The sequence below is a fragment of the Papio anubis genome, chromosome 1 (assembly GCF_008728515.1).
Source record: "Papio anubis isolate 15944 chromosome 1, Panubis1.0, whole genome shotgun sequence".
NCBI classification, from domain to species: Eukaryota; Metazoa; Chordata; class Mammalia; order Primates; family Cercopithecidae; genus Papio; species Papio anubis.
In genome coordinates, this window is record NC_044976.1 from 146,600,063 (window position 1) to 146,613,936 (window position 13,874).

Below are 13,874 nucleotides of genomic sequence, written 5' to 3' on the forward strand. Positions count from 1 at the left end.
TTCCTTACAAAAAACCATTCAGGCACCTGTGTTCAGCATTCAGTCTACTTCAGTGTCAAGACAAGGTCTAACAATAATAAAATATGACATAAATATACGGTAATATAATAGAAACAACCTTGAATCTATATGCGATTTCAAATATCTTATTTCAAAACTGAATTTCACTATATTTGGTTTTCATGACTAGCCACCGAGGGAAACAGTCTGCATGTATTTAGCAAGGGTATATCAACACATTGAAAATATTTCTTAAATATTTTGAATAAAGGAATGACAAACACTCAGCATGAAAAGTAACATCCTGGAGTTCTACCTACCTAGATCATATCTAAATTCTCAGCAGCAAGCAGGAGACTCAGAAAATGCTGACTTTAATTACAAACTTTATTTGTCAATACAATTCACAGTTTATACATGGTGCATTCCACCATATAAATTTTCGGAACAGTTATTTGAGGAAATGGGTGTAGCTTTCTTTCTAAAAGAGCCTGACTTTCTACAATTTTGGTTGGAATTTCTTTTTAACTTTATAAAAGTACTTTTAACAAATTAATTGAATATTTACATTTCTAGCTTAAATTTAAATGTTGGAAAATAAGCATCTATTAGTTTGTTTGTTTTTAAAGATTCTGGGTTTTTCAGGACCCTAATCTGAATGCCACTTATTCAGATACAGCTCCCACCCCTACACACAAAAAAGTAAAAGAAATCAGTTTGCATTTATATTTAGGGAAATTATTTTCTTTCTGCATTTTAAAAATTATATATATATACAATGTACAGCAGATCTAAGTATGAAAATAAAGGAAAGGGTAGCAATTTACGGGGTGCATTTACTGAATTTTTTCTGAATCTTGGAACCATCTGAAGAATTATGGGATATAAAATTAAACTAAAAAGAATAATCAGCCTCTTTTATGTTAAAAAAAAAAACACACAGCAAACTCTCAAAATTTAAATTGTGCTATAACAGCTTTTTCTCTAATGTCAGAGATGAATTATGCCTGCAATCTGCATTTTTCTATGTGCAAAGTCACAGTGATCCCAACTTCAACTTCTGCCCTCACAGCCAAGTCACAACTCCAAAAGTACACCCACAGAAGGCTAGGACTGTGCCCTGCACTCACCACTGTGCCACCTCCTCTCATCTGGCAAAAGTCACCCAACGAAAAGAAAATTATATAAGCCTTTCATACATCAAAAAGCAATTAGAAGCTGGCAGTATACTGTTTATTAGCAAATACTTGTAACACATTGTTTTGCTATTTCCTTTCCATCAGAATGATAATTCACACCCACCATTTTAAATCGCCTCCAATAATATCCATTTTTAACAGTTTTCTTCTGTCAGGTCATTTATATATATAGATAGATAGATAGATAGATTTTCTTCTTCTGCCTTTAAAAAATGTATAGTTATTAATAAATGATAAATTCCAAATACTGCCAGGAAAAAGGGGATTGTTTGGGAGCAGCCAATTTTACCAGCCTGGTCATAATTACACTGTATATATGTACCACTGGTACCTGAGTCAAATAAATACTCAGAGGGGCCACCTCTGTACCTCATTTCTCTGCAGTGCCTTTAACACTAGGCAACGCTGAGTGTTGCTTCAATGTCCATGTAATTTGGCATCTATTTCTTCTTCGGGCATCATCACTTCAGTCATTTTACACACTGTTTCCAGCAAGGTATGGTGTTCAAAAGGGAGAACTGGGGTAAAAGACTAGAGAGGTGAGCCTAGGGGTGGGGGCAGGGAAGGAGAAACCACACATTAGCTAGAGAGGTTCTGTTTCTTCATAAGATAAGGCACTGACAGAAAATTTCTTAGGTAAAAGGCTGCATAAGAATTTCTTGTCATTTACAAAAAAAAAAAAAAAAAAAAAAAAGAAATTGTTGTCATCCATAAATGGTCTATATCTAGGCTCAGTTAGGTAGACCCTGAAAAGTTAAGAACTGATCCCTCAAAGCTACATTGTTACCAGAAACAATTCTAATTCATTCTGAGGCCTTATGGCACATTAGGGAAAGAGAGAGGAAAACAGTCTGGGCACAAAAAGGCATCAGACATTGCTTGTCATTCCACTCGTCAAAGAAAGTGGACCATTCAACAAGCATCATCAGAAAGAAAGTGCTGGCTCAGAATTCCAAATTCTCTTGATGATAGATGACCATGATGGATGTATCTATTTTGTTCCCCCTTTGAGCTCATGCACAATTTAAAAAATGCTACCAGCAACAGTCATAAAGAGCATAAAGAAGTCCTCACCTATGGCTATGCCTAAGGTTATTCAAAGAGAGGGCTATTTGATGTTCTCAATCACAGCAATCTCTTCGCCAGCACAGTGTGGCGTCAAACCATTCAGATAGATACTCTCAGTCTTCAGTAAGGGAGGCAAGACATCCCTCTCGCTGGTCAGGTGGTTCACTGACAGGGTCCTCCTACAAGGAGTCAGCTCCTGATTGTGATTTCCAGCCAGTTCTGCCGAGAGCTTCCGCTTGATGGAGGTGGCACGCTGGAACTTGTCATAAATCTCCACACTCAGTCGCCTCCTGGTTTCTTTGAATTCGGCTGTGACGTTGGCTGTCCACTCAGCAGCGTGCGCTCTGAACTCTCCCACCTGGAACATACAAGCAGAGAAAAAATAAAGATATCGACACGCCGGTCAACATTTTCTGTGCTTTATCTTCTGTTCATTTTATTTCGGGATTTTAAAAAGAAGAGTGGAGTAATCTTTTACAGCACTGGTGGTCTGAGAATTGATGAAATTAGGTGGGGTGTACACAGCAGGATTCTATCTTATATAGATGTGGCTCTAACATTAACCTATGAACTTAAACTCTATGAATCAAACTATATTTCAGGGGCTCTAGATGTGCTTGGTTTTTACACATGAATCCTGTCATTGACATTTTTGATGCTGTAAAAAGGCAATCTCTAGCTTTTTAAAAATATTTTTAGTATCTTTTTCTTTTGTACTTAATTTCAAGAAGTACTAGAATGTACAAAGGGCAGTAAGCTATAGTAGAAGGAGCAAGGCAGAATAAGAGTCTGCAATATGAACCCAGGTGACCTTGTTTAGTTCTGAAAATAGCAATGCTGTTTGCTCAGATGTCAACCTAGTTTTCAGAGATCAGAAATGGTGTGTGCAAGAGTGTTGTGTCCAACCTCATATTGGTCATTTAGGAATTCTCTCTTTCCTAACTAAGCAACAAAATATTTTGTTTCCGCTTTCAGGAAATGCAAATAAATAATAACTGTTAAGTCCACCTTGAAGCCCACTTGGGAAACAGTTAAATCCAAGGCACAGTTTCTCAATAAATGTTTGTGGAATCCGTGAAGTTACTCAGCCCGTGGGCTGCTACCTCCTCAGCTGTAGAATAGACATCTTCACAGTACACACCTAACAGGATGGCGGAGCTAATGAACTTTACGAACTGCAAGATTTTATCCATTTATTATTATGTAGTTCTCTTTTGAGAATTAAAGAAAAAATGTGCCATCAATCACCCTGAGTCCATCAGACATTTTCTTTGACCTCTTTCAAAACTGTGTCTGTATGTTTGTGTCCTAAAACAGAAAATATGACCAATCCTATGGGAATCTTTATAATCTCTTAACTAACCAGAATTTAATAATCTAGACTATCACTTAGAATAATCTCCTAATATGGAATAACTCCTCCATTTTCTTCTAGCACTTCTGTTTTCAGCTTGGGAAATCCACTGAACTCATTTCTTACGTGACCCAGGCTCTCCTTTGCTTCACAAGCAAACAACTATAGCTCTGTTTAATGTATTTAATTTCTGCCCTCTTGATTTTTGTTTTAAAAAATCAACATGGGAAATATAACTGATAGTTTCTAAATGTTTGTACTTATCTGAATTATTGGCGGGGATAGATATGTATGTATATTATAATATGATGTGTACATATACTTGGAAGGAAGGCTATAGATATAAATGTGTGTGTGTGTGTGTATGTGTGTGTGTGTACTCAAAAACAGAAATGAAACTTCAAATATCCAAGGCAGATAGGAGGATGGCACATGGCAAATCAACTCTTTTTTTAATCCACACATAATCACACATACACATACATTTGGGGATCCACTTTTTATTCTAACAGGCCTTTATTTCCTAGTTATACTGTCCTAACAAGAAATACTTGCTTGATATCTAGGTCTGGCTCTGAAAAAAAAAGCAAAGCTGGAAAAATGAGAACTCTATGGCATGTAGAATCAGCAAGATCAGGCTTTCCTTAACCACTGAGGCAACTTAGGGGAAGCTTGCTGGGAAAGAGGCGCAAAATCTACAGGAATTTATCCTGCAGATACTTACTGTTCCTATAAGGGAACCTGTCCAACTATACTTAGATATACAACTGATTACTAAATATGTAATTCTTTTTTGGGGGGACTCCCAGGTTAGGAAGGCACAGGCAGTATTTATCAGTGGTAACAAACACCCAGTCATTCGGATTTGGCTCCCTACAAATCTCATACACACTTACAAATAAACCCTCCCATAGTTTATATTATTTTTCTATTTTCCACCTAAGTCATGTCTCAAGTTTTGGGGCACAGTCAGAACTGATGGACCTAAAATGAAATCTGTTCCATCAGCTTTGTTTTGGTTACCACCACCCTCTTACCTTACAGCCAATCCTTCATGAACAGAAGGGCTGTGGACTTTCACAGAACCCGCCCCCACTTTACTTTGGTAATTGTCTTCTTATCTTAAAAAATATCTTTTTAATATAAAAGTCACAGGCTTTTTGCATCAAAATTCAAATGTTCACCTATATACTTGCTGCTTTTCTGTCTTTTCTAATGAGAATGTAAGCTCTATATACATCCTCAGCACCTAGAACCTCGTATGTAGCACATTTCCAATAAGTACCTGTTAAATGAATAAATATATCACTGCAAATACACATACTTTGTAATCTCATACCACAATGATAGTAATTAGTGTAGGATTTATAGCACACACGCTATCAATTGTTTTTCTTCTATCTGTATACACTAATCTTACTTTCTGCCTCTTCCATCTCAATTATCATCAATATTTTGCAAAGAAAAGGTCTTATAGTACACACATTGTTTTGTACATAGCTTTTTTTCTCATCTAATTTTAGTCCTGTACTCATGTTAGCACTCATTATTTCAGCTCATAGTTTATATCAGCCACCTAGCGCTCCCCAAGGAGAATGGCTACGGCATGATTTAATCATTCCCCTATTGGTGAATATTTGGATATGTTTAATTTTTTTTAGGTTTAGCTATTAAAAATAACGTTTCAGTGAATATGCTTGTACCTACACTTTTGCTAATGGGTACAAAGTATTACTGCAAGTGGAAACACTGGGTTGAAAAGCATGAGTATTGATATGGCTTGACTGTGTTCCCACCCAAATCTTATCTTGAATTGTAGCTCCTGTAATTCCCATGTGTCACGGGAGGGACCTGGTGGGAGGCAATTGAATCACCGGGGTGGGTCTTTCTCGTGTTGTTCTCATGATAGTGAATTAGTCTCACGAGATCTGATGGTTTTATAAAGGGGAGATCCCCTGCATTCGCACTCTTGCCCACTGCCATGTAAGAAGTCCCTTTGCTCTTCCTTCCCCTTCTACCATGATTGTGAGGCCTCCCCAGCCACGTAGAACTGTGAGTTCATTAAATCTCTTTCCTTTATAAATTACCGAGTCTCAGGTATGTCTTTACCAGCAGTATGAGAACAGACTAATACAAATATTTTCTGATTTTGCAGACACTGTGAATTTTCTGTCTGATTTTACTGGAAAGGCGGAACAATGTGCTGGATCTAAACCCCTAAGTTTGAATTCTGGCTCCACCACATACTCATTGTGTGTCTTAGGGTAAGTTTTTTTAACGTCTTTAGCCTCATTTTCTCCTGTGAAGTGGGGTAAACAATAGAATCCTCCCTATAGAGTTGGTATAACAATCAAATAAGTTAATATATTTAAAAGAGCAACACCAAGCACATAGCAGGCACTAGATACACACACAAAATTTTACACAATAGCATGACATAGACCTGTATTACCAATGAGAGTCCTTTTCATTATGGGTGTTTATTGAGCAGTATTTTCAGACTCAGAACTCCCAGCAGCCTCACCATTTCTTTTCTGCACACTTAGGTATAATCTTTGCATTTTTTGTAGCAAAAAGCACCTTATCATTGGCACCAGCACAGAAAGTATTTTAAATATTTTAATCATCTCTTTATTGCAATTTGAATCTTAAGTGGTCCCGATAAGTTGGACAAAGAATGAAAACGTTTCTTAGGCTTGACTGAATTTTCTCAAGAAGTTTCACAAAGTCACTGTGATCTCACAGGTTGCACTAATGGCAAACACACAGGAATCAGGAACATGTAGAGCTGAGTGCTTCTACCAGTTAGTGATTCCTGCCAATTAGGAAAAGGCTGAATGCAAGAAAGGCTCAGATTTGTTGGAGTCCATAAATTATTAATACTTTGTTATCTTTAGCATTCAATTTCTGTCAGAGGCTAGTATTTTTGTCTAATTTTGGAAACATATTTTTTTCTCATTTCTGTAGAATTCCCAGAGGTGGAAAAGTAAACACTGCAAATCATAAGAGCTGTAGTAACAATCTGTCAGAAATGGGGAGGGAAAGGTGGGGGCATGAATGGCAGCCTCACCTTCTAGCTGTATAACCACATTCTGTGTGCCCACAGCTATGCAATTTAACCTTCTTTGAGCTTAAGATTCCTTATCTATAAAACAGGGCTAATAACCTATTTCACAGGACAAGCGAACGAGATATATATACAGCCATGAGCTACATAATGATTTTTTTGGTCTGCATATACAACAGTGCTCCAAAAAAATTATAATACTATATTTTTACTGTACCTTTTCTATATTTAGGTATGTTTAGATATACAAATACTTACCATTGTGTTACAAGTGCCTGCAGCATTCAGTACAGTAACATGCTATACAGATTTGTAACCTAGGACCAATAGGCTACGGTATACAGCCTAAGTGTACAGTAGGCTATACCATGTAGGTTTGTGTAAGTGTGCTCTATGATGTTGGCACAATAGTGAAATTGCTTAAAGCCACATTTTCTCGTAACATAGCCCCATCTTTAAGCGATGCACGACCATGTGTATGTGTATATATACATACATATATATGTGTGTGTGTGGGCATATCTGTGTGTGTTCTCAAAATATAAGGGGTTACACAAGTATTAATTATGATGATAGGTGAAGATTATATGGTTTGCCGAGGGTGCTTTAAGTATTTATTACTTCTAAGGTCTAAACATCTTTTAGAGGAGTGCAGGGCAAATTCATGCTATACAGAAATCTACCCTATAGCGGGTTACATTAGGGTGAGGACACACTGCCTCAATTTCCTAAAGATACTGAAAACAATACATTGACTCATAAAAGTGTGCACCTGGGCAACTCATCTAAACCACCAATAACAGTATATGTTCATTTCTTTAAAAAAATCTTATTTTTCTTTTTTTAGTTTTTTTTTCTTTGTTTTGAGAAAGGGTCTCACTCTGTCTTCCAGTCTGGAGTACAGTGGCACGATCATGGCTCACTGCAGCCTTGACCTCCTAGGCTCAAGCAATCCTCCTGGCTTAGCCTCCCAAGTAGCTGGGACTACAGTGCACACCCCCATGCCCAGCTAATTTTTTTAATTTTTTGTACAGATAGAATCTCCTGAGGTTGCCCAGGCTGGTCTCAACTTTGTGAGCTCAAATGATTCTCCTGCCTTAGCCTCCTAAAGTGCTGGGATTACAGGTGTGAGCCACAGTACCCAGCCTGTTCCCCCTTTGTTGTGCCCTTTCTACTATTCTTTACAATACTTTAGGAATATAACTGCCCAAACCAAAGCATGAAAATCAAGAGGAAAAAAAGAGAAAAATAGAGTCCCTCAAAAACTAAACCAAGGCAAGAAAGAATTAATTATTCACATTCCAAAACAAAGAAAAAAGAAAAAAAATATTGACCTTATATTATAGCAAGGGTATCTAATCCTTTGACTTCCCTGGGCCACATAGGAAAAACTAGAATTGTCTTGGGCCACAACTAAAATATGCTAACACAAATGATAGCTGATGAGCTAAAAATAAATATATTGCAAAGTATCTCATAATGTTTTAAGTTTATGAATTTATTTTGGGCTGTTTTCAAAGCTATCCTGGGCCCCATGCAGCCCACGGACCATGGGTTGGACAAGCTTGGTTTATAGCAATGTAGTCATTTTTCACGAAATAACACATAATCCCCTAATGTACAGACTCACATCTTTTACTGGTGATAAAATTGTCTATTCAAACTCTAAAGATGCTTTTTTTGTTTTCAAAGAAATTCAAAACTAAGTTCCTGAGAATATCACATTTATATAAGTAAAATTTTTTCTTAATAGAAATAATGCTTTTGGTGTTCTGGGTAATTAAAATTAATCCTTGTGCATTAAAATACTTTTGCTTCATTGGATTTTTATAAAAAAATCTTTCAGCAACTTAAATAGTATTTCATCTTCCTATAACCAAGCAATCTGCATTACTTAGTAAACCAAGCTGAGGACAAAAAGTGAGCAAAAACAGCTCCAAAAAATCACAACGAATGTTCCCACAGGTCATATTATTTACGGAGGAAAGAGGTCTTTACTGGAATTCCATATATTCTTAACTTTCACATGCTGCTCACAGCCCAGGTGATCTGATTTACAAAAGAAAAGGAAGGAAATGGAGTGCTATATATAAACAAGCACTTGTTCTCCGACTCTGCTGGAACTGTTCTCATCCACCTCGCTAAGTTCTCTGTCCTTAACTCGCCGGATCGTCACAGCTGCAAATGGCACTGCTCCGTCCCTCCCAATCAGTGTTTGCTCTTAATTTCTGAGTCAGCACACTCTCATGGCTGTTGTCTTACTGTTCGGGTCAATTTTCTCAATCAACTTTGTAGCTTCATTTTCTTTTACCCTCCTCCTTAACTACCTTTGTTCTGCAGGGTTCTATTTTCATTCTCCTTGGATAATCACATCCTTCCGATTGTTTCAATTACCATCTATTTGCTGATGACTCCCAAATCCATATTTCTAGGTCAAATCTTTACTGAATTCCGCATCTGTATAACTGACTGCTTATTAAGTCTCTTCACTTTCGATGGCTCCCAGGAATCTCAAACTTAACATGTCCCTAAGTGAAATCATTTAACTTCTTTAACTTTGTTGTCGTTGTTGTTGCTGTTTTTACATTTAATATAGCATCGTGTTACCACTAAGTTTCCTAAGTTGAACTTCAATATAATCCCTTGCTCCTCCTCTTACTGAATCTTACATCAAGTTCTTATTCAAATTTGTTCACTACAGCAACTCTTATATCCAGCTCTAATTCTTGCTTATTTGCTTCTTTTCCTCTCAATTCCTTCACTTCTTTCCATTCCTATTGTCAAAACTGTGGAAGAGTCCACCATTTTGACTCATGTGCATTACTTCTGTGGTCTGCTAACCAGTCTTGCTGACTTAATTCCCTATCCCCTCAAATGCATTCTCCACGCAGCCGCCAAATTGCCCTGTAATGAACACAAATCAACTTAGTACTTTCCCCTGCATAAAACCAATTGATTCCCATTTCACTCACAATAAAGTTCCAACTCTTTAAAGTGGCTTATGTAATCTGGGGCTTACCTACTGTTTCAGCCTCAGTTCTAATTACCACCTGTCTCAAACTCCACTTCGGGGGCCATCCTGAACGTTTCTTTTATTTCCTCAAAATCCTACTCTTTCTTTTGCCTTTGTTCATTCATTACCTGTTTTTCTCTCTGTCCAGAATGCTGTTTCCCAGTCCCTCTCTAGCATATTTCCTACTCACGCTAAACTGGACATCCTCATGGAGCCATTTCCCGATCCTCTAGAATACATTAGAATCATCTGCTAGTTGTACCCATCCCCCTCTGTACTTCCCTAGCATTACTGCTCAACACAACTTATTACAATTACTAGTCTAATTGCTCTCCTGACTTCATGACACTAGAGAGGATAAGTCCACCATATTCTATTCAGTATTCCCAGCTCCTAGAAGAAGGTACATCGTGAGAATTCTGTCAGACTTTGTTGGATAAATGGGTAAGTGAATAAAGGACAACCAAATAAATCACATTTTTGATACACAATCCAGTACAAAGAATCTGCTTCCTGGTTGACTGTGTTGGGGATAATCTTGATCCTCTCAGCAGGAAGATGCAGCCGGTGAAAAGCACTGACTCATAGCCATTGCTATTCATAGTAAAGGTCCAAAATATGTTTCCTCAAACTAACTTTTTAGTCATTGCAGAGACTCCTCAGCATTCTAAGAAGCCTATGATGCTAATATCTCATTCTCAAAGTGAAGAACTTCACGCCTATTGTATATATAGATCCTTTAAATCAGATTTTCTTTCTTTCTTTTTCTTTTTTTCCTTTCTCCTTACCAGCCCTCTAACTCTTTTCACCTCTCACACCACTTTTCATGACAACACCTCACCAGGCTATTCCAGAACCTGGACTTTATCATCTTTACGGAATGCAATCTGTGAAGTTAAGGAAAGGTTGGCCAGGCGCAGTGGTTCATGCCTGTAATCCCAGCACTTTGGGAGGCCGAGGTGAGTGAATCACGAGGTCAGGAGATTGAGACCATCCTAGCCAACATGGAGAAACTCCATCTTTACCAAAAATACAAAAAATTAGCCAGGCATGATGTCATGAGCCTATAGTTCCAGCTACCCCAGAGGCTGAGGCAAGAGAATCGCTTGAACCTGGGAGTTGGAGGTTACAGTGAGCTGAGACCACACCACTGCACTCCAGTTTGGGCAACAGAGTGAGATTCTGTCGCAAAAAAATAAATAAATAAATAAAATAAAAAAGATATGTTAACAATTTCACTTTAGAAGAATCACTAACATCTTCCTCTGCAACTATAAGTGTTAATCCTCTGATAGCTTTTCAATGGAGCAAAGACTCATGATTCCAGAGGCCTAGAATCTGCCTCCTCAATAAAGGTTCCAAACCTTACCGTCCTCAGATTATCTAACGTACCTCAAATAATATTAAGAAAGCCCTTGTCATGGTGGTAACATAATTTGAAAACAAGCACTTGCCATATTTCAACATTTTTAGAGTAATTTTCTTGAAGTACATAAGATTGATAGGGTGGCCTAAAAAGGATAAAAGTTCCCTATTCTAGAAGTTCACGATTTATGAAGTTTACAGTAAGCTCATTTGTAACCATAAGGAATAGTTAATACTCCACTGACTCCAGTCAGCTATGTGGCCAATTTTTTGAAGGTAAGGACCATTGCTCTGTTTCTTATCAAGTTCAACTTTCCTTCCTACCTTCTCCACACTGCAACATCTTGGATAGTGCTATGAGTATAGTAATTTAATAAAATAAGTTTAGTGTTTAGTCTTCCCAGTTAGATGGTAAGTTAATGACAGAGGCTATGCATTCTATCAATTTCTTCTCCTCATAATAGTACCCAACATGGTAATTTGAATAGCCCAGACTCCTACACACATTCTAACTGACTGGTGAGAGAAATCTGTGACCATTGACTGACAGAGCCCTCCTCCTGTACAAAAACATTCTGGATATGCAAAGGTGATATTTGCATAGGTTCTCTACCAGTGTGTGTTGGTACAGCCTGAAGAGAAAGCAAGTTATAAACTAATTTTAATCACACTAAAATCTTCATGTCCTTTGATAAAAGTCAATAATTTATAGAAATTAATTCTGACCACGAATTTTCAGCAAAGGAAAAGGCAAGTATGTAAGAAGATATTCTTTGAGCCATATTTTTAATAGCATAATCTTGAGGCTAATAAATGTCATATATGAAGTTAATGTTTATGAAAAGACTTTCAGCTACTGAAACCACTTTTCTTACTACTATGGTTATATTAAGTGATAAAAAAAAATTGCATTTTTACCAACTGATTATAGCTTTGTAAAATAATGGATGCATATAAGGATATACAAAATAATACTAAAGTTTATAGCATTATTTTAAATAATATCTTTCTTCTAAAAATGTCTAAGTATGAAATACAGTTGTTAACTCTCTTAATGATGAAGTGTGGCTGCAACACCGAACATTCACTTGTTGCAGAGTAAACTCAACTTATTAAGTGATAAAAAATAAAATAAAATTGCATTTTTACCAACTGATTATAGCTTTCTGAAATAATGTATGCATATAAGGATATACAAAGTACATAAAAATGGAAACTATGGATTTTAGCAATTACCTATTGAGTATCTATTATATGCCAAGTCCTGGGCTTAGTGTTAGCTTTCTTGAAGTAAAAAGTTATTTACGTAGTATTTTTATTTCCTTTTAAGTTTCCCTTTACTGGTGTTATATTATACAGTAAACAGCATATCCAGCCCTAAATAAACCTTGTGGAGGCAGAGTTCTTTATTGGGTGCTATTTATTTGCTCAACACAATCTAAGTATCAGAATTGGACTGCAATTGCCCCTGATTCAGGTATCACAGTAAAAAAATACCTGAAGAAGCCATTTAATTTTCAATGGTGTAAAGAAATTTAAAAATGATTGAGGTTATTTGAGTCTATATTTCCGAATTGTAGTTCTACACTGATGACTAAAGTGTAATTCATTATATTTTACTACACACACAGGAGTGTGATTAAGGGTAGTTACCAGTCCTGAATTTCATGTTTGCATAATGTTTTCACTTCTGTAAGTTTCCTTGGCTCTCTCTAGCTCTACTCCAGGTCATTTGAGTAGTTATTTCCTTCTCACAAGAAGTATAACATGATTTAAAGAAAATTGTCAGTCTTTTCAGTTTGAAAAAAGATTTTTTTTACATTGCATTTTTTTAAGTGTTTGGTCTTTATCAAACTGCATTTCTAAGGAGATGATTTTCCTCCAAACAACTCTGCAAAATGCTAACTCCCTATTTTTGCAAGAAAGTAAAGCCAATTTTTGAGGAGCAGTACTTCTTGATACTTTTTCTCCCTCTGATGTTTTTGAGCCATGCATCTGTGATAGGAGGACAGGAGGATGTATCATCCTACCATGACTTTTGATAGAACAGTTTCCAGAGTCAGTTTCATGTAAAAACGTTTTCTCCACATGGCAGAAATGATTGGCTCCCCTCTAACTGGGGTTACCTAGAATTTCAGTGTTGAATAGTAGCTAATACCCAGGAGGTTCTCCAATTTTCGATAATGCTGTTGCATGAGTCCTGTTTTCCATAAAATTCAACAATCACCAAGAGATTGGACATCGTTTCATTTTCAATATGCTGCCTAACTTATCTATATAAACTTAGACAACTCCTCAAATTTAGACTAATTCTAAACAAAATTATTTACTTAGCTTAATTATCTATTTCACTTTGACCTTCAGAGCCATCCAAAGCTTTGTTCTCCTGAACAAGACTTTAGCACTCCCATGCCTTTCCATACATTGGAAAACCTAACATTCTCTGTTCAGTATTTTTTTTTCCCCCAGTATACTTTCCCCAACTACCTGTGAGCTTTGAAATCCTGCAATACTCTTTATAGAGTTTTGATTTCTGGTCATGAATAAAAGTATAAAAATCAAAATTTTCTAGTACTCTAAATAGTCCATCTCCAAAAGATGAGTATCCCAACAGCATTATTACAATTATTTGCAGTCAGCCACCTTAGAATAGAAATATATGGTATGATTTGGAAGCATGGAAACAGCAACTCTGCCAGGTGTTCTATGGTAAGAGAGCAATTCATATTTTCTTTCTCTCAAAGACCCTTCCACCATGCATTCCTTTGACTTACTGCCTTCCTTTCTCACTTTATGTACAAGGTCATT

The 13,874-nt window shown here is 36.8% G+C and overlaps 1 protein-coding gene across 3 annotated transcripts in view; it reads right to left on the minus strand.

The window, feature by feature from the left end:
• Nucleotides 1-369: 369 nt before the first annotated feature.
• The window catches only part of KCNK2 (potassium two pore domain channel subfamily K member 2), a 231,229-nt gene continuing 217,724 nt past the window's right edge, over nt 370-13,874 (minus strand). For all 3 annotated transcript variants that reach the window (XM_017949549.3, XM_017949550.2, XM_017949548.2), the window contains exon 7: nt 370-2,625. In XM_017949549.3, the coding sequence (XP_017805038.2) occupies nt 2,308-2,625 (318 nt within the window). In that variant the 3' untranslated portion in view covers nt 370-2,307. The remainder of the gene's footprint in view (nt 2,626-13,874) is intronic.